Here is a 25,173-nt window from a genome sequence, read left to right as displayed (position 1 = left end):
CTGGCATCTATGCAGTGCAAACTTTGAAAGAAGCGAAATTGCTCCATACTTTTCATCAAAAGATTCAAGTTTGGGGCGTCGAGGCCAACTTGGTGAGCCCGATCAATTCAATCAAGATGGAAATGCAACTATTACGTCCAAGAGTTTGAATCATGCAGACGAGCTCTGACCTGATGACCTGACAATCAGTCGCTCGAGAATGGATCATGCGACACGAACTTGTACATCTTTTCGTGATCCATGGATAAGATGAAATGTCGTTGAATATTCAATCCTTTTGTGTTGTCTTTGTGCAAGACGTCGTGCATCGCGGCGCTGTCATATAAGGGTGAAGTGGTTTGGTGTTGCACCCAGCCAATGTATGGGTGCTAAGAATTTGTGTGGCTGCTAATCTTGTATGGGTGCTAATCATTTGTATGGGTGCAAAGTGGAAGGCTGAGGTTTGCACCCATAGAAAAATGTGTGGGGCTGATTTTGTATGGGTGCAAATGTCATTGTGTATGGCAAATATGGGTGCTAGGTGCTGAGACTTTTGTATGGGTGCCAAGTCTTTTGCATCCATACAAATTTTTTGCACCCATACAAAGTCACCTCCTCGCCTAAAATTGTATGGGTGCAAACATTCTTTGCACCCACCTAAAATAGGCGCTGTAGGTGCAACACTTTTTTTTGCACCCATACAAAACACTTGCCCCACGTATTTTTCTATGGGTGCAAAGATGCTTTGCACCCATACAAATTTGGTGGGGCTACAACTTTTGTATGGGTGCAAACCAGCAGTGCACCAAAAAGTGTGGGGCAGCTTTTTGTATGGGTGCAAACTGCACCACTGCTGGATTGCACCCATACAAATTAGGCGGGCTACAACTTTTGTATGGGTGCAATCGAGCTTCCAAAGTTTGCACCCATACAAAACACTTGCCCCACGTATTTTTCTATGGGTGCAAACATTCTTTGCACCCATACAAAATGCGGTGCCAAATATTTGCACCCATACAAAACCACCTGCCCCACGTACAATTGTATAGGTGCAAAGCGTTTTGCACCCATACAAAAGCGATGCACTCACTAGGTTTGTATGGGCGCAAATCAACCATTGCACCTAATGGCGCACCATTCCCTCAGCAAATGCGATACTGGCCACGGTATTCTCCAATGCATTGCGCCATATACGTATGTATTTGCACACGCAGATCATGTCGCAGGATCAAGAACTCGTGGTGCATCTCGCAAGGTCGTGTAATGCAGGATGCCATCGCTTCCTGTATGGGTGCAGCGCTTTTGAAGAGCTGCAACGATGCTGGCGCTGGGTGCCGGCCATAGCTGGGTGCATTGCTTTTTGTATGGGCGCAATGGTGCAGCTAATTGTGTATGAGTGCTAAGAATTTGTATGGGTGCTAAGCTCTTTGCACCTACCAAAGATTTGGGCACCATATGAGATTGTATGGGTGCTAAGATCCAGGGCTCTTTGCACCCATACAAAACACCTGCCCCACGTAGAATTGTATGGGTGAAAAGAATGTTTGCACCCATAGAAAAAGCGATGCACTCAACAGAATTGTATGGGCGCAAATCAATTACTGGGCACATGGAAATTGATGCAACTGTCTACCAGCCAGAGATGTGTACATTTTAAAAGTATTGCAACGATTCCATCTATGTACAGGCGCATCGCTATTGGGATGGTCAAGTATCACGGTTCTGGGTGCAGCAGATAGGTAGTGCTACATTGATTTTGTTTGCACCCATACAAAGCCGACTGCCCCACGCAACTTTGTATGGTTTGCACCCATACAAAATCACCCGCCCCACGTACAATTATATGGGTGCAAAGATCTTTGCACCCACCTAAATTGGCGCTGCACCCGTACAAGATCTTTGCACCCATACAAAGCCGACTGCCCCACGTATTTTTCTATGGGTGCAAAGGTCTTTGCACCCATACAAAATAAATCGTTGCACCCAGGCACCTACCAAAGATTGGGACGCCATATAAATTTGTATGGGTGCTAATGATTTTGCACCCATACAAAATCACCACCCCTATGTAACTTGTATGGGCGCCAAATTCTTTGCACCCACCAAAGACCAGGTGCTGCACTAAATTTGTATGGGTGCAAACCTCTTAGCACCCATACAAGATGTTTGCGCCCATAGAAACCAAATGCACCCACCAAATTTGTATGGGTGCTAAACATCTTTGCACCCATACAATTTAGGCGCTGCCCCCCCAAAGACAAGCTACACCATTATGACACCTACCAAATACCATGCACTCGTGTCGCAGCGCATTCATCCCAATGATGTTGTCTAGAACTTCTTATACCATTCAGAGTCAATCAATCGAAAGAACTGTCAATTGATTTTGCATGCATCCAAGTATGGACAGCGATGCAGCTCGTTTGATTGCAGTCATGCTGAGCCTCTTTATGGTGGTGCAACACGATGCGTCGCCCTCGATCACAGACCTGCGCGCAGCTGGAGATGCATAATTGCAAGCTGTCAAAACGATGCACCTGATTGTAAATATCTTATGGGTACTTGCGAGAATTTTGAATATTTATTTCTAGATTGAGCGCAGTGGTGGAAGAGTTGTGAATGAATACACATGGCTGATGGCTGGATTGCACCCTTACAATTCGTGGTAGCAGGTATCATTTGGTGGGTGCAAACGTTGCTGGGCTGGATTGCACCCATACAAATTATTGCTGTAGGTACAATTTGGTGGGTGCAAACATGAATAGGCTGCTTTGCACCCATACAAATTGTGTGGGGCAGTAGGTGACAGCACTGGGAGTCTCTGGCGTGGTGCTACACTGGGCGCCCCACGCTTTGCGCCCTACTAAATCATCGCTGCAGGTACAATTTGGTGGGTGCAAACATGAATTGTATGGGTGCGAAAAGGTCTTGGCACCCATACAAATTGTGTGGGACATGGGGTGCAAACCTTCTATCCCGCCAAACTTGGGGGCTCCTCAACCTGGTGCACTGTTATAGTGGATGGCTTCAAGCCGCAGCAACAGCCTGCCTTTGACGCATATGTTTCTTGATTTGGCCGCATTGCCTGGCGCACGCTCAATCATATCGGTATGCAAGCTCGCGCTGGCTCGACAAGTCAATACCGGGATACCCAGTTCCAGACAGTCGCCTATCCGACGATTCAGTATGCCTCGAGACATGTCTATAGCCTCGTATCTTTGGGTAGACAGTTCAAGGCTTCGAGAACCACTTTACGCTCCAAGAAAGTAGCGATTCCATTGGCGGTAAATGGTTATGAGTGCAGAAGCCAACCGCGTTCTATACAAGTCAACCGGGCAAGATTCGCAAGACCTGATGCTCTGGCCATGATATGGGTGTCCCTTTTGCCATCAACTACGATCCATTGTGGTGTTATATATCGTCTGGGTGTCGTCAACCTCGTCGAGCTCTCCAGTGTGATAACCCAATGTAAACCAAATTCAGACAAGGCACTGAATCAGACCTGGAATCAAAACGTTGTACATGATGTTTGATATTCCAGTTCGGGTTGCACTCGGCACGCTCAGACTGTGACTGGGCCGGTGGATATATCATCAGAACACATCTAGGAATGTATATAGAAACCGACCAAGCAGGAATGACATCCGGCAAAGCTCCAATCTCAATAACACAATTCCGTGATTCACCATCTCTTCTGCAATTTGCTTCAGACCTGCGTGAGCAAGATGCCATTCACAAGTGATTCACAGACCAGGTCAACACGTCTCGAAATTGCATAAGTACGTGTCGACCAGACTTTTCTCTCCTCTCCATTCCACCTTGGAACTTTACCAGCCCCAGAACGGCATCCCGCGCATAGTGTCTCCTTTACCACTACTCTTGAGACTCCTGACCATCAGACAGCACCCTCGTGTCAAGATGAATCCAGTTTCGACACCTCCCAGCGCGCAAGTCCTACACCATATTATTTTACACGGTCAAACTAACTCTCGCAGCAGTGAGGCCAGTACGCTCGGTGGCGTGCGCACCTGGTTCAACCCGGCCGGAATGTATTACGAGGACAATAAATGGACAACAGAAAGGGCAATCCAGATAGAATTCTACACCATTCTTGCCGTCATTATATTTTCACTCATCCTTGGATGCATCACCAGTTGCAAGATTATGCATTGTTTCTCGCCCTCACATTGGGTGCGGTTCAGGGCAGCCGAGATTGACGCCCAGATGCAAGAGGCGTATAAAGCAGCCAAGGACAGGGAAATTGCCAAGGCTCAAGAAGAAAAACAGACTGGAATCCGATCTGGCAAATACAGGTGATGCCCAAAGATGTGTAAGTCTAATTCCATCTTGATTGCGGTGGACATGTACAATAGTGTTTGGAAAGACACCATTCTTTTCACACTGCTGCGATAGAACAGATCCTACAACTTTCATGGTTCATTTGACAGTCTTTCGACGACTTGCTGACTTTTTCCAGATCATGGTCTTGCCTTCAAAGCGGCAACATGGCATCATATTGAGCTTGGGGAATATCTCTGAGATGGATTTACGGACAGATCCTTGAGGGGCATTGAGTAGAGAAATTATATACCAGAATGAAACATGGCACGTTCTGGCAATCAATGCATTACCCCGACAATGATTTCGAGAATGACTTATAATATGCGAGTGTACACAAGAGTATGATACAAATGTCTAGCACGAGATATTTCTCGTCACTCTTGCTGATGGAGGCAAGTCTAATATCTACATAAACCCCCTCAATTGAGTTTGTAAAGTACTTGCTCGCCACGGAGCCACCTCTCGACATTTTCAACAGTCTCCTCATACCACGTGTGCATGATACCCTCTTCTACATAGCCCATGTGAGGCGTAATCAAGAGCCTTCCGCGTCCATTTGTTCCCCATTCCGTCGACCGCCACGGGCTATCTGCTGGGAGAGGCTCCAAATCAAAAACGTCCAACGCGGCTCCTCGAATTTCACCCTTCGAGAGGACATTGTACAGGGCATCCTGATCAATCAGGGGCCCTCGCGAGGTATTTACAATCAGCGCCGAGCTCTTCATCTTCTCCAGCTCTGGCTGCCCAACAATGCCGCGCGACCGCTCGCTGAGCACATAGTGCAGACTAACCACATCAGCCGTCTCGAAAAGCTCGGCCTTGGTCACGGCCTTGAAAGTGCTGCCTTGGGAATCGACGGCACACCCGCCCTGCGCCGGCAATCCGACGTCGCGCGCCATGCGGTCCGCCTTTTCCTGCGTCAGGTTTTCACTCCAGCACATGACGCGCATGCCAAACGCCAGCGTCGCGATCCGCGCCACTGCCGCCCCCAGCCGGCCGAGTCCCACCACGCCGAGAGTAGCGCCAGTTAGACCCGTCGCCAGGCCCGTCTGCCATGCCTTGGAGGTCCCTTTCATGGCCGCGTCGTCGGCAGCCACGTTGCGTGCTAGAGCCAGAAGCATGGCCCAGGTGTGCTGGGTTGCCGGGTGGCTGCCGCCCTGTTTTATATCCAGCTTGGGCCGGGGCGGGATATGCGAGGTCCGGCCATCGGTACGTCCGCGTCCCGGGGCTGCGGCAACGGTAATGCCTTGGCTAGAGGCCGTGGAAAGATCAAAGGTTTCAAACTGGGTCCCAGTGGCCAGTAGGAGCTTTAGATTGGGGAGGGAGCGCAAGAGGTCTCCCGGAAATGATGTACGCTCCCGCATACTGGAAATGATGGTATATGGCCTGAGCTGGGCAATGACGGCTTCCCTGTCGGCATCCGAGGTGCTTGGATGGCTAAAAGGCGGGAGTGCATGTTTAAACGTGGTGACTGAGAGCTGTGATGAAGGAATATGAGAAAAATGTGGTGTAGCAATGTCGAGATAGTCGTCCAGCACAACCATGGCCGGGACGGAGCTCGACGACATGTTTCGATAAGAGGTTCTCAGCAGACTATGCGCGAGCCGGAGCCCATTTCCCCGGAATGACATGCTGCGACTAGAGCTGCTCAGGCAGGTAATGTAGAACGGGTTTGTAGATCTTGTGGTGTATGTGTTTCTGGTCGTCAAGTTATTACTGGCATGGTTCCGAGTTCGGGATTATCGGATTGGTTTAAACGGAGTCCTCCTGGTCATAACCTTGGCTAAAAGGTGGGGTTATACTACCACTCATCTGTGCATATCTCACTGCAGGAGCATGCTGCAATGCTACATGTCACCGGGAATAAGATGGGCGGTTACATTGCACATTGATACCACCATGTTAGGCCTCTAGCCATGGTAATCACTTTTGCATTAAACGGATGAATGAGGCTCGGCGCTTTTGTGCCTAGGCTTATCCTCACATTTCGACTACATCACGAGACTGAAAGCTCGAAAATCACAAGAGAGACATCACCGAAATTCCCATTGACATGTATTCAACAGCGAAACGCCCTACAAACTGAGAAAGAGGTCGACAAGCTTGGGGTAGTTGGGAGTTCTAGAAAGATTAGCTTTGAATCTTGTCAAAGGAATGATAACATACCCAAGGCCAGTGACGGGATCCCATCCAGCAGCGGCGGGAAAGCCAGTCGAGTCACATCCAGGGTTGGAACCCTCGGTGACATCATTGAAAACTTCGGGGTGGGCATACTACACCTTGTTAGCATGATTCATCTTGACGGATTACTTTGTGACTCACCAAGGTAGGCTGAATAAAGCCCACAGTGCTCTTGTTTGCCGCCAAGCGGTGCTCATTGACCAGAGTCAAAACCGCAGCAAAGACGGGCGACGACAGCGAGGTACCACCGACACGAGCCCAGACGCCCTCGGTAAAGACGACGTAATAGTCACCAATGGCGGAAACATCAGGATAGCCACGGCCGCCAATCTTGTAGACGCCGTCGCCAACGTCGCTAAAGTTGGTGCCGGCTTCAGTGTAGCCGGTAAAGTCGAGAGTGACCTCGTCAAAGTAGGCCGAGATGGCGTCCGTCTGCCAGTCGGGAGCGTCAAAGTAGTTGGAAAAGCCACCGCCGCTGGGGAAGCGCGACGTGGCCGTCTCGAAATAGGTCGTGGTGGTGCTGTGGTTAAACTGCGTCGAGCCCACGGCCAAGACGTACGGGCAGGTGGCGTCGGCCGAAGGGTAAAAGATGGTGCCCTCGGGCCCGGCGCAGCCATTCTCCAGACCAAAGTCGCCGGGAAACGAGGCGACACCATAGTCGCCCGAGGACTCGAGGACCGTGACGCCCTGCAGGCCGAGCTTCATGACCTCGTCGCACTGGCGCTTGAGGTAGTAGGCCGGGAGATCAGCCTCGCCGCCACCGTACGAGATGGAAATGACATTGGTGGGCTGGTAGACGCCGCACTGGAGCTGTCCCGTGTAGCCGCCGGGGTTGTCGTCTGGGTAAATGGGGTCCAGACACTCGGGGTCGGTACAATCACCCGTCTCGCCATAGGCCGAGTACGTGCAGTACGAGCCGTCAATGGCATCGAAAAAGGTATTGTAAAATCCAAAGTAGGGCGTGTCGGCCGTGGTCTGGTTCACCTCGATGAACTCGTCGTCTGTCTGGAACAGGACCGTCTTTTGAGGCCAAATCAAGGGCCAAGCAGCCTCAAAGTCGAGGTCAGACTCGACACCGGCGTCCTCTTGAGTGTAGCCGGGAACATCCTCGACGGCACCAATAGCACCATCAATCAGTCTGTCCTCGGGATAGGTGCCATTGGGAATGTACGGGTAGAGGGTAGAGAAAAAAGTGTCGAGATCCTCTCTGCTGTAGTGGTCGTCGAGCGACTCAAAGATACCTAGTTCGTTGCCTGCCGCAGCCAGGGTATTGTTGGGAATGCTGTACTGATCTCTGATGCAGGCCGTCGTGACATAGACGTCGCAGACGGTATTATTCAGCGGGGGAAGAGCAGACGCGTCAGTCTCTGCATCACGTAGCACTTCGAAATTCGTGTACATGGGCTTGACATTGCGGCTCTTGAGCTGTTCCTGCTCGTACCGACGCTTCATCTTCTTGAGCTTTCCAGGGTCGGCTCGTAGCTTGACGCCGGGAGTAATATAGTCAATGTGGTCTCGGAGTTCAAGAGGCACGTGATACTCTTCGACGGCAACCATTTGACTGCCCGAGGCGAGATGCTCATAGGTAAAGTAGTCGGTTGCCAGGAGCTCTTCGACTTGCTCGGCATATGCATCGAATTGGATCCACTGCTTGTTGGCAGACAGGGAAATGTCGTCGCCCTCAAAGCCGGCGTCAATGAGCCATTCCCGGACGGCTTCAACCACGGCATCAGAGGGTGCAAACATGTCAATGACCTCGTCGGCCGACATGTGCTTTCCATAGTCTGCCGACTTGGGATTGGAACTAGATGTGTTAGAAATGTTCTTATGCGTGCATGGCTCAGCTTACATTTCTCTCAGACGCTTGGCTCCGGCTTCGAGATTCCTCTGGACCAGACCGATGCGCATGGGAAGCAATGCCCGAGCAGGGACCTTGTCCCTCTTTGCCCACTGTCGTCCCCAGTGTGCAAGCTGTCGCTCATGAAGCACATGAGTATCAGGGACCTGACGTTTGTGAGTGGCGAGTTCGGCGTGGCCAGCAGCCAAGGGACTAGCCAAGACCCCCAGAGCGAGACTGCCAGTCGCGGCAACAGCCAACTGTCTAAACAACATGGTGCGAGTAAACTGCCGTCAAACGGATAGCAAACTTGCCAAGCAGCATGGTGGATAGACGGCAGCTTGGCAGTATTTATATGGACATGTAATCGGACAAACGCCGAGCAGCAACCCCAACAGATGGTCTGCCATTACGTAGACGATTGTGGAGTATCCCTACAATCGTAGAACCCCTGCGTATCGCGTGCTTGGTGTTGTGCGGGATGGAGACGCGGTTCACAGTCAGACGACACTAATGTAGGCATCATGTATAATATCAAGAGATAAGTCGGGGTTCTTGATCCGAACAGGTGGGTTCATGTCCAAGAAGTGGGTTTGGATCTGCTTTCAGGATGTCATTGACTGGAGCAATCTTGCTGGCAATCTTTGTACAGTACCTGTAGTCTGTAATCCTGTTATTGCACGTCACTATTCAACATTATTGGAAAGTAGTTCCATCAATCCACATTACGTGTGTTCAAATTGTTCCAGCAATAGTAGGTACCGTTGATAACAGTTCCTCGCAGCAGTTTGTCAATGTCACCTTCCTGAATGGGCTGGACCAGGCGCTATAACCCATGTCGAATCAAGCTCACTGCCCCTGCGCGTATGCACTGTAGCCGCGCGGGGCCGGTCGCATTAGAAGATCGTTGGCATTCGGTGCATACTTTGAGTTCCAGGAGCCACGATATCATTTACCATGGCCCCTACAAAAAGTACGTTTTGCAACCTCGTAGTCGTCGATGGCTCCACAAGACGGGAGCCAAGTATAGCCAAGTTGGTCTTGGCGATACGGCTTCATACTTGGCGATCTAGTGGGCGGTGAAGTCGCTTGGCGTCCTCGATTAGATATATCCAACTCTGCTGAGCAGGATCTAATATCACGGAATATTGCGCAGACATGGCTGGGGTTAAGGGTGCTTTGATCGCTACGTTTTGACCACCCGCCATGACGATTCCACCGCGGAATAGATTCTCGTCGGACCTTGAGGCTCGGTCTTTGCAGTCAACGAGATGATTGTCCGGCTGAGCCATCGAGAGGTGCTTTTTATTTTGAATCATGACAAGCGAGGTCTCGAATCCATACACGTCGTCAATCTTTTGGTTCGTCTCCAAAACAATCTCGAGTTTTCCGCCGTCTTTGACATGAGTCTTTGCCGTACAAGTCCAGCATGCCAGAGCTGCCAACAAGTCCACAATGGCTTGAGTTAAGGGTTCCTCTCGTGCGTACAGCCATCCTGTCCTGTCCCTGCGATGGTACAAGCGATCGCTGGGTTCTAGGGGAATGAGGACTTGCATATCAATGTTGCGCACATATGTCTGCAGCTTGAGCAGTTGATTGCCTCAAGACCCTTGGTCCGGAGTCAGTGGCCGAAGAATATTGGATTGCGCAAGCCAAGTATCCCACTGATCCCAATCAATCGTATGAGACGAGGGTTCCTCTAGGCTCAAGTCTGTATTCGGCGAAAAGTCGAAATCGAAATCCATCATGTCGTTTATATTATTCAAAATGGAAGAATCCAAGCCTTGTGTCAGCCAAAATGATTCCTCTTGTGTGCCGAGTAGAGTCTCGTCGGTCCCATGAGTGATTGAGTGGGCTGGTATTGAACTGGGGGGATTGCCTTGGATCGTAATCCCAGGACCAGACGGAACATCTTTGTCCCCAGTCGACGCCTGATTCAAGGTCCTGGAAACCTCTGCTTTCTTGGTCTTGGCTTGTGATTGTTTGGCCTTGATAGAGTCGCGTTGCTCATTCAGTTTCACGATAAATCCTGGCGTTGGGGGCGGAACTGCAGACTTGTTCTTTTCCAACACGGCCTTGTGTTTTCTGTATGCTTTGAGACAGAGATTTCCTACAGCCACATGTATGGGCTTTCTCATGTCGGAAGCCATCTCTGGTGTCCCTTGATAGATTTTGCTTATGAGCGCCCAAGCTTTTCCATAATCAACAGCGAGTGACCCGTTGCAAAGGGTACCTAGGACATGAATTACGGCGTGCCATTGCTGAAAGTATGGCGCGTGCTATAGATGTTGTCAGTTTCATTGCCACTTTTATCAATGTCATCCCACATATAAGGGACATTGCTTACCCATGCAAAAGCGTTTAGTTGTGGGTTAGTAAGTAGCATGGTATGTTGCTCGAGAAGGTTGATGCAAACGTTCCAGACCCAGAGCTGTTCAGACATTGGGGCTTGTTCAAAATTAGCCCATCGTCGTGGGTGATGTGATAAAAGCCGAATAATGTTCATTGACGATCGTGCCATGAGCATGGTAAAGAGGTGCAAAGGCCTAGAAGGATCGCAGTAGCGAATATACTTGGTCTCCAAGGTTTCTTCAATCTCCTCGAGCAGTCTGTCGACTTCTGTCGTGTCATTGTCTCGCATATGAAGCTCCCACGCCCCAGGTGCTTTTCCCTGCCGGCGGAAATCAGCAATGCGTGCCGCTGCGAAATTTAAGAGTTCGCCTTTGAGAGCAATCAGGACTGAATCCGTCATGACTTTTGAAGATGTAGCTGGTGAGGGCATGCCGGGGTAGAGCTGGTCGTCGTCTACATTTGTAGGCCATTTTGGGGTATCGGAACCAGTGTGTAGATCCTGAAACTTTGCAATGCCGCATAGCTCGCCTGTACGAAAGTCGTGAGTCTTGATTTGCCACCAAATACGACGCCGCATCTCGGTTTCGAACGGCGCAAGACCTAGGTGTACTCCATCGCGCTCAAGCCCCATCCCTTGGGCGATGCGAATAGCAACACCAGTCAAGGACCAAATGGCTCTGGGCTCGTAGCTGTCTCTTACCGAGAGGAGATGAAGCGCCAATGCTTGGAGAACGACGAGATTTGTGCTCCCCATAAACTTGGCTCGAGCAAGCGCTCGTTTTGTCGCGGCAATGTATCTCGACAAGAGAGTTTTCCGCGGTGCATTGAGCCTAGATTTGCATTCATCATCACCGAGTGACATGACGGCAGCGCTATAAATGGCAAACATGAGCGCCTCGAAAGCTCGGGGAATGACCTCAATATTGTTGGCAGCTTTGTTGACAGCCGGCCATAAACTAGGGACATGCAAGACCTTGGTCAGGGGGTCAATGTTTTCAATGAAAATCTTCCACAATTCTTGAATGCCCTCTGGTGGTGGGTGGCGCGATTTGGGGTCCGGTCTGGGCTGGATACCAAGGACGAAACCAAAGTCGTCTTCGGAATCTTCCGAGTCAATTGAGCATTCGTGCAAGGAATCTGGTGATTCGCGGAGCTATATCAAATTGTAAGCTCTCAAAAGAATTACTTGAGCATGCAACAGCCACCTACCTCGTCCGCCACGCTTTTCCACAGTATGCTGTCGTTCATCAGCAGGGATAAATGTAACATGAGAAAGTTTGCTCACTTGTTGGCATACTTGTAATGACTTGTATCCTTGGACTCTTGCGGATCAAAGTCGGAATCGAGACGAGTAAATGTCGAGGGTGCCCCATGATCGGACGAGGTATCTGGCAGCCTTTCTGGGTCGATACCCTTTTCTAAAAGAAGAGCTTCGTATTGCTTGATGCGATCTTTTAGTGCCTGTTGCTGGCCGCGCTTGTGGCGGTTTCGCGGTGGATGTGCAAGATTAAAGACACATTCAACTTGATGTCTAGTACACGCAGCACATGGGCTATTACGGTCACATCTAGAGCGATTGTTAATAATGATCAACTGGGAAAGAGTCCAAACTCACTTGACTTTGCGAGCAGCGCATCGAATGCACGCATATGGCTGCTTGCCAGCGGGGAAAGACGTCACGGCCGACGCCATGGCACTAGAGGTTAGTGGAATGTCTTGTGGCATGAATACGTGACAATGGTGAATTGACATGAAATGAGCATGTAGGAGAAATCCATTCTTCCAAGCATCGGCCTAGATTCGCGTACTGGTAGATGTTTGCAATGAAGGAGTGATGACGGCAATGTCTGGCGGAACGTGGCCTCTGATTGGCGGGCTACTTCGGCCCCGACGAGTCACGGTCCCGAGCCAAGTTTGAGCCTAGGAGATCCAGTTCCAGAGACCGTCCCAATTTCAACAAGGAATAGTCGGAATCATAGCTGCTTGGTGATATATACATTCCAAAGTATTCGGCTGTCGAATGACTAGCAACATGTCATTCCGCGGTCTCAACTACGCCGAAGCCAACGGCAAACAAGTCCTCGATTCTATAGTCCGAGCCCGAAAGCGTCCCTCGCACATACACACAAGTCGTTTATAAGGCCAGATGATCCCGAGACAATCCAAGATGGCAGATGAACTAGATTCATACCTTTTATCAATCAAGAGCATCTCTTTTTACCAATACTCCAAGTCGAATCATCAGGCCCAGTATCATGCGTGTCTTGATTAGCGGAGCTGGAGTCGCAGGGCCAACTCTGGCTTGGTTCCTAGCTAGGACGGGTGCGCAGGTCACGATTGTGGAAAAGAGCTCCTCGATACTGCCACACGGGCAAAACATTGACATCAAGGACAGCTCGCTGACCATCATCAACAAAATGGGCCTCATGGACGAGATTCGACGCTTCAACACAACGGAACAGGGCACCCGATTCATTGGCCCGAGCGGACAACCGTTTGCACCCTTTCCTGTCAAAGAGGGCCACATGTGTAGCCCGTCCTCGGAGTTTGAGATTCTTCGCGCAGACTTGGCCAAGGTTCTCTACAATGCCACCAAAGACCATGCCAATATCCAGTATCTCTTTGGCACCGCGGTCAGCAAGGTCATTTCCAACAACGACAAGGGGGTCAGGGTCGAACTCTGCAATGGCGAGGTACACGACTTTGGTCTGTTGGTCGCTGCCGATGGGCAATGGTCCAAGTTGCGAAAGCAGTGCTTTGACGCAGACCAGGTCAAGGTGGTCCCTCAAGGCATGTATGCCGTCTACTATACCATTCCGCGCCTCCCCAGCGACGACAACTGGTGGAACGTCTACGTCGCACCACAATCCAGGATCATCACCCTCCGACCTGACCCGTACGGTACCACTCGAGCCATGTTTACCCTAGTACCTCGCACCAAGGCCCAGGCAGAGGCTTGGAAAGAGGCTGCCCGGGGTGGCAGACGTGCGCAGCAAGAACTTGTCAAGCTAGAGTTTGCCGGCGCTGGGTGGCAGGCAGAGAGACTGCTAGACAACATGGGCCAGGCAGATGACTTTTACTTTCACGTCATTGAACAGATTCAAATGACCAAATGGTCCAACTCGCGAATCGTCTGCCTTGGGGATGCGGCCTATGCCCCGACACCATTGACGGGCATGGGGACTTCGCTGGCCATAATAGGGGCCTATCTACTGGCGGGAGAGTTGAGCAAGCTCGGCAAGGGAGAGCACCCTGACAAGGCACTCCAAGCGTATGAAGGCATTTTTCGTCCCTACGTGGAGGAGTCGCAAAAGATTATGCCCATCTTTCCAGGTATCGCACACCCCGAGGGTCCTCTAGGACGAAGGCTTCTTAATGGCCTGGTCTGGACCATTTCCAAGGTTGTTACAATCCCGTGGCTAGCCAACAGGAGCGTCAACAAGGATATCAAGGGTGACAATTTTCCCTGGCCAGAGTATGAAGCCTTTGATGAAAGCTCGACTCGTCGCACTGCGTCGGCGTTGCCTCTACACACACAATGATGCGACTCGACAGTCACAATTTACAAGACACAATCATTCCATGTATGCGTCTAATTTAAATAGACTGCCTCAATCTGGCAATTCAAATGAATGTGATTGTATTTCTACTTTACGAGTGTGATAGTACAAGTCATGCTTGGTATGACTGCCGTGATCGCCTCGATTTGACTCTAGAAACGAATGATGGCTTAATCTTTGACCTAGGCAGTAGAAAGGGCAAGAGGCAAACGGCGAAAGCCTCCACAGCAAGCGACATCCTTTTGCAACTCTGCCATGGCCTTTTGATCGGCAATGGGATCCTGCGACGGACCCTCCAACGGCCAAGTCAAGTACTTGTTGGTGTAGTTGGGAACAAAGTCGGGCTGCAAGACACCCAGACGCTTGCCGTACTTGGTAACCTTTTCCCAGTCACGGCTCACGTTTTGCAAATCCTTGGAAAAGTACGCATAGGAGCGCTCAAAGATTTTAAAGTTGACGTCGGTGCCCATGCTTGGCTTCATGTCGACGTATTGCTTGTACGCATCGGCGGGAGAAGCAAGGACAAGGTCTGTTGCCTTTTTGACAGCGCGCATGAATTTCTCAACCTTTTCAGGGTTTTCGGCAAGAAAAGTGTCATTGACTAGGTGAATGGTCAGTATAGGATGGAATGAGAATGATTGATAAACTTACCAATGTAGAGAATGCTACAGAAGCAGCAGCAACCCAGCTCAGCCAGCTCGTCGATTCGAAGCATCTGCACTTCATCGCGGGCACGGCCCTGGCTGGCGAGCCATTCTGCCAGCTCGACCATTTGGACATTCTCGAGGCCGATACCGGCGTCAATGGTGCCTTCGATAATGGCCTTGCTGACATTCATGCCACAGCGGACTGCCGTGTAGTCATTGGGGCTCATTCCATAGTGCGAGGTGAGTTCGTCGATTTGAATCTTGCCAAACTCGCCAACATAGCCAATGCGCTTGCCCTTTAGGGTGCGAAAGTCGGTAGTAATACCGCTCGACTTGAGATAGACGACCCCAGTGAATGGCTCGTCGAGAAGAGAGCCAATGGATGTCACTGGAAAGTTGCGGGCTTTGGCCTGTGTATTGTGAGCATGTATAAGACACAGGGAGAAAGAGTGCTCACGGCCAGAGTATGAATCATGGCCTTGAATCCCATGTCCACCTTTCCGCTTCCGATAATCTCGGTGACATCGCTCGGATCGTTTGGCTCAAGGATGGCGACCTTGATGCCCTCGTCGGCAAAGAAACCAAGCTTTTGGGCAAGGTAGAGGGGTGCGTGGTAGGGCGTGGCTTGCCTGTAAAGGGTCTCAGTTGAATCCAAGGATGTGCATGAACATGACAATCGGTATCAACAAGCCCTGCTCAAAGAAAAGACTATTTACCAATTAGTGAGAAAGGTAATCTTGTCGGTAGCCATTTCGACGGTTCAAGCAAGGCTGAAATTGTTAGATATCTCCTACACATTGGGGAAAGGGGAGCATGATCCTTGGCGCTAGAATTATCTAGATCAAGTTCGGACGGTATAATCTCAGATTTGACTTTTACTAAATCCAGCGCATACACTCGGATCGTGGTCTTACTTGCATGGCAAATTCAAACACGGATTGAGCAGCAGTACTGAAGAGTTCCAAGCCAAAACACCCGCCATGCTTTTGTTCGTTACCTTGATACGTAGAAACCCCATTGCCACAAGTCCCTGCTTCATTGTCGCGTACCAGTCGGGTTGAAAAGGAAAATATGATATTGAATAGAAGATTGTGATGAATGAAATAGTCTTGTTTTGCTCCGGTCAAGCAAAAGTTGGCTCAAGAATGCGAGATATATACCTCTTGAATACCCCTCCCCGAAGACGGACGATCGTAGGAGCTGGTGCAGCGAGCTAAGCGTCTTAGTTGCTTGCTATAGCCTCAACTGACGATCCAATTGCTCAACAATCCACGGGTGGGTAAGCCTGCGTCATGACGCAGTAGGCTGCAAGTTATGCTTTTACTAATGGCTCGTAATATTGAGAGGGATGTGCATTAATCAACTGCGAAGACCGGAAATTTACTACATTTGTCATTTATAGAAATGAACACCCAATCATCTTTTTCGTTGCCTCTAGTTTAGCTAGTGTTATTTGTAACAGATTATAGGCAGTCATTCGCTGCAAAACTGCCAGCGAAAAGGCCTCAAGTGCAGTAAAAACTTGCAATAATTGATTATCGAGTCGATTGACGTGGCAGCTTGAGATATTCATGGTCGCGACGAACATGCAAATGTGTCGACAAGTCTTTCGCAGCTGTTTAGGCTCTTGACATTGGGAGTGTTTTATTGGCTAGGCCAAAAAGTGCCAGAAAGCATGAGGCTCTTCCCCTGAATAGATTGTTGATCGTTGTCTTGATTATCGTATGCATTCATTCCATGTCAAGAGGCCCACTGCCCGACTGGTTTGTCCAATCCATACATTCAAGACCTCTACAGCAAACAATGGGCAGTCAAAAGATGCCGTGATCCGATCATGTTCCATTGCGTCAAGGGCATTGCTTTTTCGACTCGAATAAACGACTTTTAGACGCTGTAGAATCTTTGCTGAATTGATCCTCCAACCAGCGTTGGAGTCACTGGCTATGTACGTATTCCGCAAGACGCCGCTTAGCAGCAAGACAGTAATTCCTAAACGCATTCCAGCACTGCAGGTCGTGGAAGCGACAAACAAACTGACAAGATCTTTATCCAATCATGGTCATCTTGAATGTCCATCACTCGCGAGGTGGTGCATCTTTAGATCTACTCTGCAGATCGCTGCTCAATCCAAAGAGCATGTCACTAAATATGATATTTTTACATCATGTCATTCGTCCGATGGGCATGCAGGGTCTTGGTGCTATATAGCCGGCGTATACCGCTGGCAATCACCCGACTTGCCTCGCCTCCATCTCGCTCGCTGGCCATGGAGGATCCGCCATCTTCACCCACTCGATACGAGTACCTCTTTGCAATGGTTCACAAGAATGAAACGTTCAACCGTCGCCCCACGGCCTCAATGTCACCAAGACACCAAGCAACTGCCAAGGTGTGCTTAGGCTGGACAAGCTTCACCAAGCACGTGCCAAGCTATAGCCAGGATATACCCCACACAAACAGGTACGATTGGTACCCTGGGTTTCACCCGTCTTGGACGCATTACAAACCTGCCTAAAGCGGCGTAGCCACGGCATCTACAATCAAATGAACTACTTTATTAGGGAACAAGTGATTTGCCGCCATAGGGGGCAGCGCTTCATTGATACTACATATATATCGCCCAGAGGCCTTGGCATTCTTGGCTCGATGGATTTCGCATATCTTGCCTTCTTATCGCAGGACCCGACATGACCAACATGGCCGAGGGATACGCAAACCCTCGCTTGGCCAGGCGGGATTTGAACAATGAGGCAAATGGAATTGGACCACGATGACCAGGTCTCTTGTTATTGCTTCTGCCGGCGGCTCGCGGCCCCATCCGCCATGATCAAGGTCGACACTCATCAGTACTTATAGTCCCCGTGTTTCATCCATTCTTTGAACACCTTGATGGACAACTCTTGGAGTCACTGGTCATAGTCTCTCGAGTCGCAAACATGCTTTCCAAGGTTCTGCCCGTCGCCGCCCTCGCTGGCGCAGCCATGGCTGCTTGCCCTCTGTCTGTCGAGATTACTGGCTCGACTGACCACACCCTCAACGTTGCCGTTACCAACAATGGCGCCGAGGCCGTGACCGTCTTCAAGGGCAACACTGTCCTGAGCGAGCACAACACCATGGACATTTTGGTCGCTGATGAAGGTATGCCCAGAAATAACCCTGTCTTTGTGCACAACTACCGGCATAATCACTAACGCCAATCACTAGATGGCAATGACCTCCCCTTTGAGGGTCTCTTTGTCAACTACAAGCGTACCGACATGGCCCCCTCCATGTTCCAGACCATCCAGGCTGGCGAGACTGTCAGTGCTACCGTCAACACTGCCAAGACCTACAACCTCGAGGGTGTCGCCAAGGCCAAGGCCCAAGCCATCCAGGGTTTCCACTACGTCACTGGCAGCACTGCTCCCAAGACTATTGCCGAGACCGAGTTTTGCGAGAATGTCACCTCGGACCCCGTCGACTTTACCGTTGACCAGACCACGGCCGCCATGTAAGTGTATCTGACAGGCATCTTGGAGTATTTCCACTGACATGCTCTAGCTCGCTCGTCACCCGTGACCTCAAGGTTGAAAAGTCCAACTCTCGCATCAAGGGCCGCTCTGTCAGCTACAGCGGCTGCACCTCGGCCCAGCAGAGCGCACTCGTGACCAGCGTCTCCGACGCCGTCTCCATGTCGTCGGCCGCCAAGACCGCCGCCGGCCAGAGCGCCGACTACTACACCACCTGGTTCAAGTCGACGTCGGTCCTGACCAAGGTCCAGACCATTTACCAGGACGTCGTGGGCATCCAGACCACCTCGCCCACTATTTCCTGCAAGGACACGTACGGCGACTGCGCCGACGGCTCGGCCCTGCTCTACACCATCCCCAGCGCAAAGGTCATTGTCCCCTGCCCCAGCAACGGCTTCTGGGGCTTTGACGAGCTCTCCCCCGACTGCACCGACTTTGACTACGACCGTGCCGGTTCCATCCTCCACGAGGCCACCCACTTGTACGGCACCGACGACTACGCCTACGGCCCCACTGCCGCCAAGAAGCTGTCCGCTGCTCAGGCTGCTGCCAATGCCGACACGTACGAGATGTACGCCGGCTCCGTCCGTCTTGGTGGCTGCAGCGGTTAAATTTCTGCTCGCTATAAACCATTTGGGACTCGTGATTGGACATTCGTGTCCATGTCACCTGGTCAATCTTTTTAATTCATCACTCCTACCTCGGGGGTTTGAATCAAGTTTGTACTTAACAATCTATAGCCAACATTGTATATTGAATATATGCACGAGTATGATGATAATTCACTCCATCTACGTGACTGATGATGTTTGATACAAGTCGTAGCACTGTCCTGAATTGATGCCCAAGTAGACTGGTGCAGCTATTATATTCCATCCCGAAGCTGTATATCGAGCGATTTGTAAAATCATGGACGTGGCATAAACCAGGAATTGAATAACCCGCTACAAGAGTCCTCAGCTGCTGGCATAAGCCAGAGTGTTTCATTGGCAACCGTTTTCGGTATTAGTTACGAAATTGTAAGACCAAGTCACGCTATCTTTGCAACACATCAAGAATTTGTCCAAAGAGCGCAGCACCATGTGGCTTATATTCAAGTCTAACAATAAGAATAACTTGTAGAAAGTAGTATCGAAAAACTATGTACAGGAATAAGAGGTTGATTATATTTCCAGGACAAGCTCATTAAAAAGAGCAATAGTCCTAGCAGCCACGCCCCGGACTTAGCAAGAAGCAGAGCTGGGAACGTTGGAGCACTTGGAAGAGGTCTTGCCTCCAGTAATCTTGTTGCCGGACCAGGTCCAGTCAGAGCAAGCACCCTTGGCACACAGAATGTAGACATCGGTAGCCGAAGATGCCACGGAACCAGTGACCTTGCTGACGGTGAGGTCGGTAATGGGGACGCCGGCAGTAGGGGTACCGGTAGGGCTGCCGTTCTCGTAATCCTGCTCAATGACGATACCGTACTTGGCAATGTTGGACAGGGTGATGCCCGAGTAGACAATGTCCGAGACGGATCCAGTGGCGCCGTAGACGGTCTTGATGCGAACGCCATTGTCGCTGTTGGAGATGGAGCTGTTCTCGATGCGGACAGTCTTGACGGTGTTATCGGAGCGGCCACCGACGGAGCCAATAGACAGACCGTGGCCACCGCTGCAGGAGCCGCCGGTAAAGGTAATGTTGGTGCCAGAGTTGATGGCAAGGCAGTCATCCTGGTTCTTGACGACGGCACCAGAAATGTAGATGCCAGTGGAAGATCCAACATCAAAGGCATCAGTGTTGTGGCCACCACCAGCATCACCGGCAGAGTTGTCCAGGTGGACATCGTAACTAGGAGTTGTGAGTTGGATGCTCGTTGGTTGGAACAAGATGATGAAACTTACATGCCGAGGTTGGTGGCGCTGTTGATGCTGAAAGCCTGAACAGGAGTGTTCTTGACGCTCAAGCCCTTGATCCAAGAGTTCTTGAGAGAGTGGGCGTAAAAGAACTTGGGCTTGGTCTTTCCACCGTTGCTTCCCTTGCCGTCCCACCACTTGGCACCGTTTCCATCAATAACGTGGCCAGAGGCACCCTGGATAGTAATGGAGCTTCCAGAAAAGGAGACCAAAGGACCTTCCCACTCCTTGTAGCCAAAAGAAGTAGTACCTTGAAAGGTGACCTATCATGTGTCAATAGTCGTCATGGCCAGAAGGAATTCCCCCAAGACATACAGTGGTTCCAGTCTTGAGACCAGTCATGTCCAGAGTTGTACCAGCAGGAACGGTAATATCCTTGAGGATAATGCTGGTGCAGCTGGTCTTGCCCTTGATGGCGCTGGCAGCATCGGTAAAGGTGCAGCTAGCACGCTCCTCGAGAACAGGAGCTGCCTGAGCTGTAAGTGCGAGGAGGCCAAAGGCGGCCGTGAGGGTGGAAGCAGGAGCAATCATTTTTGCGTGTAATGAATGTATAGTTGAAAATGTTAAAGAGAGTAGTCGGCGTTGGCCAGCAATTAAGGATGAATAGATAGAAAAGAACGAATAGCCCACAGAGCTGTCAATGTGCGTGCGGATGAGGCAAGAAAATCATAACAACTTGTGCCTCTGGGCTACCATCTCTTATAGTCGATTCTCTCGTGCAGACTCGAGGCATCGTGGACCAGCGGCTTGAACGGCAGTGTGCAATCTCCATCACGGGGCTCACTTAATCAATTGAGAGTGGTAAGGGTTGAAGCAGTGTTCTAGTTCGAGTTTACCCATGCGAAATGCAATGGAGCTGTATTGTATCCATCGGCCCTTACTTGTTCATGTCGTCTAGAGTTGCTTGCATGGGTTCGAATCCAGTCTCTTGACCAACAGACTCGGGGCCTGCCGAGCGACAGCTGGGATGCTTGGCCATTCTTTCAGAAAAGCTTATTTCTGATTTGTGGAATCGGCCAAGCCTGGACCCCAGAGCATCGGACGACGCCATACTGAATCCATCGCAAGTGGGTATTCGCAACCCCTAACGGTCATTTCTCCCATGGATTTCAGGTCGTGCAGTTTCCCGCCATTGTGGAACGTTGTAACCGAGAAATAAGCTTCTGCTCATGTGGTTTGGGAACCGCTGTTTCGAATAGAGCCTCCTGGGTCTTTCAGCTGGGCTTTTCTCTCTGATTCTTCGTATTGCCCAGAATGTCTAGATTGCCGAGATTGACTCTGCCCCCTGAGTGAGTGCCATTCAATCAGAACAGTTGTAAAATCAAGCATTGCCGGTAAATACTTGCCGAGAGGCTCCATTTTCTGCCACGTGCGTTATGGCAGAGGATATCGGTCTCTAATCACCTCATGCAATGAAGCAGCAGATATGTCTACCTAGTCATTGTCGCATATACAAGCAAGCGGTGACCCCTTTCGCAAAGATGGCTTTTCATGAGAGTAGACATGGATGACCGCATGATTCTACAAATATTCTCTGGATTGACGGTCATTGAATCTGCGCACTTTTCTGTCATCTAGTCCACGCAGAATGCCCGGAGATTCCTTGATGAAATTTCAAAAGTCGTTACTTCAAGGTTTCAGCTGGTCACAGTCAGCTGGAATCAAAGGCGTTGCAGTCTGCGGCAGTCTGCGGGTGGTCGGTCCGTAGAGACGAATCGAGGATACGGAACATGTCTAGTCTGCGGCCGTAATCACAGATGCTGCTGAGAAATGTGCTACTGCATGTTGAATCTTACAGAGATGGAGCCAAGTCAAATTTCTCCGTCTGCAATGTAGTATCCTGCAGGTGAGTAATAATTCTGCCGGTAGTTGAGGTTTCCAGAATGCAGAGTAAAATTGATTCACATATGCATGCAAGCTGTATGCACTTAACAGGATATGCTCCAACTTGATTCCGGGGTACGTTGGCGTAGGGACCGTGCGCTCTGCTTGAACTTGACTGCTTATCGAGCGCCACCAACTGCGCGCAGTCCAAGTACAATCACCAGTACCAACAAGAGAACGCCGAGTTGAATACATTGATCCTGTACAGACTTGTGCGCAGTTGTCGAACCAAGCGCCAGACTTTCCTACTTTGGACCCACAAACATATTCTACCCACAAAGCGCCCACGATGGCTGATGTCGCAAGCATTGAAGAAGATATCAAGCAATATCGCGAGCAGGTCGGTACCAAGTCCAGACAGTCACGAGAGTCACTTACTCACACATGTTGTAGCTCGAAGTAGTCGACGCTGGCCTCCGAGATGACCCCAACAATGCAGAGCTCTTGGCTTTGAAATCAGAGTTAGACGATGCGCTCGCCCTGCTAAACGAGACTCTTGCTGAACTCAAGCCTGCGCAATCGCAGCCAAAGCACAAGGCACCATCGCCGCCCGCAGAGCCTCCGAAATGGTCGCGCGAGAATCATCCCGCATTCAAAAAGGCTGCCCCTCCGCCCGAAGACAAGGACGAGACTGCTCCCATCAACTACAAGGTGAATGATAATGTCATGGCAAAGTGGGTTTCGGGCGACAAGTCCTTTTATCCGGCAAGGATCACATCGATTACAGGCTCCTCGACTGCGCCCATCTACATTGTCAAGTTCAAGAGCTACGACAATACAGAACAGCTGCGATCCAAGGACATTCGCCCCATGGCGCAAAAGAGAAAGGCAGATGGCACCCCCACCGGAAGCAGTACGCCAGTCGCAACGCCCTCGCAACCACCGCCGCCCCCTGCCGCAGCTGCCGCTCCGATTCCGGGTGTCATTTCTTCTGCCGCAAGCATTGATCCCGAGCTCGTCGCCAAGAACAAGGAGGCAGCACTAAAGCCGGCGCTCGACGAAAAACCAAAGGCCAAGAAGATTAGAGCCACTCGAGAGCTTGAAGCCGGAAAGAGCAAGTGGCAAGAGTTCAACTCCAAACCCAAGTTTGGCAAAACCGGAGCCAAGGCCAAAAAGGACAGCATGTTCCGTACACCAGAAGGTGTCAATGGCCGAGGTGCGTTCTCATGTCATATCCATCAGTCGTTTGGCGTTTACTGACATGTTTGCAGTGGGCTTCACTGGTTCTGGCCAAGCCATGCGGAAAGACGTGGCCAGGAGTCGTCACATTTATCAAGCAAACGAAGATTTGGACTAGAGCACTAATGCTGCCCTAGGTAGCCTCATTCGATGCCGAGGCAGCAGCGGCCATGAAAACATAACAGACAATGGGAACATGGTATTGGTGGTACAGGGGAGTTTAGGCTTTGATCCCTTCCCTTTTACTTTTATTTTCCTTTGCGGATGCTAACTTGGTCACTGAGCAAGATGCTTCTTTCAACTCGCCAAGCTCCTAGCAGCCAGGTGGTGTACTACATGTGAGACGGCCGGTATTATGTAGAACAATTAGAGGGTCTCTTTGACTGTCTCTCTGCTAAGCAAGTCCTAAATGCTGGCACAATACAGTCCATTTTCCATTGTGCCCTTGACAAAATTTATCCGCTCGAGACATGCAGCTCATAATACATGAATATTGTACATGACCAGACAATCTCATAGACCAATCCTTCTACCTATGTCTTGAGCAATAGCTGCAAATGCCTGGCCTCTTGGGCTATCCGGTTCCGACACCACAGTGGGCTTTCCCTGTTCGCCATGGTCGCCAATATTGGGGTGTAGAGGAATGTCACCAAGAACGTCTATACCATACTCTTGACAAACAGTCTTGACCTTGTCACCCGTCCCAAATACCGCCGTCTCGTGATTGCAGCAGGGACAATTAAAGATGCTCATATTCTGAACCAGTCCCAGAATAGGCACATTGACCTTTTTAAACATGTTGATACCCTTTACTGCATCTTTTACCGCCAGCGTATGTGGTGTAGTCACAATAACTGAGCCGTCGAGCACAATCTGTTGGGTAATGGAGAGTTGCGTATCGCCAGTTCCAGGCGGCAAGTCGAGTACCAAGACATCCAGACCACCCCATTCCACTTCGTGGAGGAGCTGCTGTAAAGCCTTCATCACCATGAGTCCGCGCCACACGACGGGTGCGTCTTCGCCCACCAGGTAGCCCATGGACATGGTTTTGACGCCATAGTTGGACATGGGAACTAGTTGATTATCTATGTTTTGATTAGTATCTCCAGAGTATACGATGATATTTAAAAAGCTTACTGGATGATAACCGTGGTTCTCCAGAAAGGTTAAACAATGTTGGAATAGATGGCCCGAATATATCCGTGTCTAATATACCAGTGCGGTGACCTTGCCGTGCAAAGGCAAGAGACAAATTTGCTGTAGTTGAATCAGTACAAGAGTTTAACTTTTATAAAGACGAAACAGGATTTCATACCGGCGACTGTACTTTTGCCTACTCCTCCTTTGGCTGAAGATACGGCAATAACTTTTGCAACATCCTTGATCTTGCGTCGTTCCGGCAGACCTCGTTGCATACGTGGGATTGACCCAGTTCTGGGCAGCCCCTTTCAAACATTCAGTTCCATGTGCGTGAAGATCATGTTTATACGGAACTTACTAGAGGATTCTCATGTTGCAGAGCTCGGAGGGTACGGAAGAATTGAGCCGTGGATGGCTTCATGGCGACGGAGCTACCGTGTGCCGCTTTGATTGTGATGAATAGCTACGCAATGGTACAAAAGGTGGAGAAATATACAAGGCACATTAATGTTTCAATTCAAAGCAGATTTAATCCGGAATAGCTTTTTTGTATCAAATGAAAAGAGAAATCCATGGAGCTGCAAAAGTGCATGAACCATTTCGTGACTGCAATGCGGCGAGTTCATCGATCATTGCTCGACAACCGCCGCCTAGCGGCTCCTAGCGCTG

The 25,173-nt window shown here is 50.2% G+C and overlaps 12 protein-coding genes across 12 annotated transcripts; 4 read left to right on the top strand and 8 right to left on the bottom strand.

The window, feature by feature from the left end:
• Nucleotides 1–3,897: 3,897 nt before the first annotated feature.
• PFICI_09968 (uncharacterized protein) lies at nucleotides 3,898–4,296 on the top strand (the record flags this gene model as incomplete). The annotated part of the gene is made up of 1 exon (XM_007838549.1): nucleotides 3,898–4,296. The coding sequence occupies one exon, from the start codon at nucleotides 3,898–3,900 to the stop codon at nucleotides 4,294–4,296; it is 399 nt and encodes a 132-aa protein (XP_007836740.1).
• Nucleotides 4,297–4,739: 443 nt separating this feature from the next.
• On the bottom strand, nucleotides 4,740–5,888 carry PFICI_09967 (uncharacterized protein; the record flags this gene model as incomplete). The annotated part of the gene is made up of 1 exon (XM_007838548.1): nucleotides 4,740–5,888. One exon carries the CDS (start codon nucleotides 5,886–5,888, stop codon nucleotides 4,740–4,742), a length of 1,149 nt encoding a protein of 382 aa, XP_007836739.1.
• A 507-nt stretch (nucleotides 5,889–6,395) lies between these two features.
• On the bottom strand, nucleotides 6,396–8,613 carry PFICI_09966 (uncharacterized protein; the record flags this gene model as incomplete). Its single annotated transcript, XM_007838547.1, has 4 exons — nucleotides 6,396–6,441; nucleotides 6,487–6,593; nucleotides 6,643–8,305; nucleotides 8,351–8,613. The coding sequence occupies 4 exons, from the start codon at nucleotides 8,611–8,613 to the stop codon at nucleotides 6,396–6,398; spliced, it is 2,079 nt and encodes a 692-aa protein (XP_007836738.1).
• A 780-nt stretch (nucleotides 8,614–9,393) lies between these two features.
• On the bottom strand, nucleotides 9,394–9,894 carry PFICI_09965 (uncharacterized protein; the record flags this gene model as incomplete). The annotated part of the gene is made up of 1 exon (XM_007838546.1): nucleotides 9,394–9,894. The coding sequence occupies one exon, from the start codon at nucleotides 9,892–9,894 to the stop codon at nucleotides 9,394–9,396; it is 501 nt and encodes a 166-aa protein (XP_007836737.1).
• Nucleotides 9,895–9,939: 45 nt separating this feature from the next.
• On the bottom strand, nucleotides 9,940–11,938 carry PFICI_09964 (uncharacterized protein; the record flags this gene model as incomplete). Its single annotated transcript, XM_007838545.1, has 3 exons — nucleotides 9,940–10,617; nucleotides 10,686–11,843; nucleotides 11,900–11,938. 3 exons carry the CDS (start codon nucleotides 11,936–11,938, stop codon nucleotides 9,940–9,942), a joined length of 1,875 nt encoding a protein of 624 aa, XP_007836736.1.
• A 33-nt stretch (nucleotides 11,939–11,971) lies between these two features.
• Nucleotides 11,972–12,382, bottom strand: PFICI_09963 (uncharacterized protein; the record flags this gene model as incomplete). Its single annotated transcript, XM_007838544.1, has 2 exons — nucleotides 11,972–12,257; nucleotides 12,306–12,382. 2 exons carry the CDS (start codon nucleotides 12,380–12,382, stop codon nucleotides 11,972–11,974), a joined length of 363 nt encoding a protein of 120 aa, XP_007836735.1.
• Nucleotides 12,383–12,945: 563 nt separating this feature from the next.
• PFICI_09962 (uncharacterized protein) lies at nucleotides 12,946–14,232 on the top strand (the record flags this gene model as incomplete). Its single annotated transcript, XM_007838543.1, has 1 exon — nucleotides 12,946–14,232. One exon carries the CDS (start codon nucleotides 12,946–12,948, stop codon nucleotides 14,230–14,232), a length of 1,287 nt encoding a protein of 428 aa, XP_007836734.1.
• A 200-nt stretch (nucleotides 14,233–14,432) lies between these two features.
• On the bottom strand, nucleotides 14,433–15,648 carry PFICI_09961 (Protein NMT1; the record flags this gene model as incomplete). Its single annotated transcript, XM_007838542.1, has 4 exons — nucleotides 14,433–14,851; nucleotides 14,902–15,307; nucleotides 15,355–15,526; nucleotides 15,614–15,648. 4 exons carry the CDS (start codon nucleotides 15,646–15,648, stop codon nucleotides 14,433–14,435), a joined length of 1,032 nt encoding a protein of 343 aa, XP_007836733.1.
• Nucleotides 15,649–17,833: 2,185 nt separating this feature from the next.
• PFICI_09960 (uncharacterized protein) lies at nucleotides 17,834–19,017 on the top strand (the record flags this gene model as incomplete). The annotated part of the gene is made up of 3 exons (XM_007838541.1): nucleotides 17,834–18,035; nucleotides 18,102–18,387; nucleotides 18,438–19,017. 3 exons carry the CDS (start codon nucleotides 17,834–17,836, stop codon nucleotides 19,015–19,017), a joined length of 1,068 nt encoding a protein of 355 aa, XP_007836732.1.
• Nucleotides 19,018–19,629: 612 nt separating this feature from the next.
• On the bottom strand, nucleotides 19,630–20,832 carry PFICI_09959 (Endopolygalacturonase 1; the record flags this gene model as incomplete). Its single annotated transcript, XM_007838540.1, has 3 exons — nucleotides 19,630–20,236; nucleotides 20,290–20,564; nucleotides 20,617–20,832. 3 exons carry the CDS (start codon nucleotides 20,830–20,832, stop codon nucleotides 19,630–19,632), a joined length of 1,098 nt encoding a protein of 365 aa, XP_007836731.1.
• A 1,642-nt stretch (nucleotides 20,833–22,474) lies between these two features.
• PFICI_09958 (uncharacterized protein) lies at nucleotides 22,475–23,482 on the top strand (the record flags this gene model as incomplete). Its single annotated transcript, XM_007838539.1, has 3 exons — nucleotides 22,475–22,525; nucleotides 22,579–23,341; nucleotides 23,397–23,482. The coding sequence occupies 3 exons, from the start codon at nucleotides 22,475–22,477 to the stop codon at nucleotides 23,480–23,482; spliced, it is 900 nt and encodes a 299-aa protein (XP_007836730.1).
• Nucleotides 23,483–23,877: 395 nt separating this feature from the next.
• On the bottom strand, nucleotides 23,878–24,925 carry PFICI_09957 (uncharacterized protein; the record flags this gene model as incomplete). Its single annotated transcript, XM_007838538.1, has 4 exons — nucleotides 23,878–24,449; nucleotides 24,502–24,621; nucleotides 24,680–24,809; nucleotides 24,863–24,925. 4 exons carry the CDS (start codon nucleotides 24,923–24,925, stop codon nucleotides 23,878–23,880), a joined length of 885 nt encoding a protein of 294 aa, XP_007836729.1.
• Nucleotides 24,926–25,173: the final 248 nt, after the last annotated feature.

This window comes from Pestalotiopsis fici (genome assembly GCF_000516985.1).
Source record: "Pestalotiopsis fici W106-1 unplaced genomic scaffold PFICI_Scf_7, whole genome shotgun sequence".
In the NCBI taxonomy this organism is placed as follows: domain Eukaryota; kingdom Fungi; phylum Ascomycota; class Sordariomycetes; order Amphisphaeriales; family Sporocadaceae; genus Pestalotiopsis; species Pestalotiopsis fici.
The sequence above is the reverse complement of the archived record's forward strand: the minus strand, read 5'-3'. Positions and strand labels throughout refer to the sequence as shown.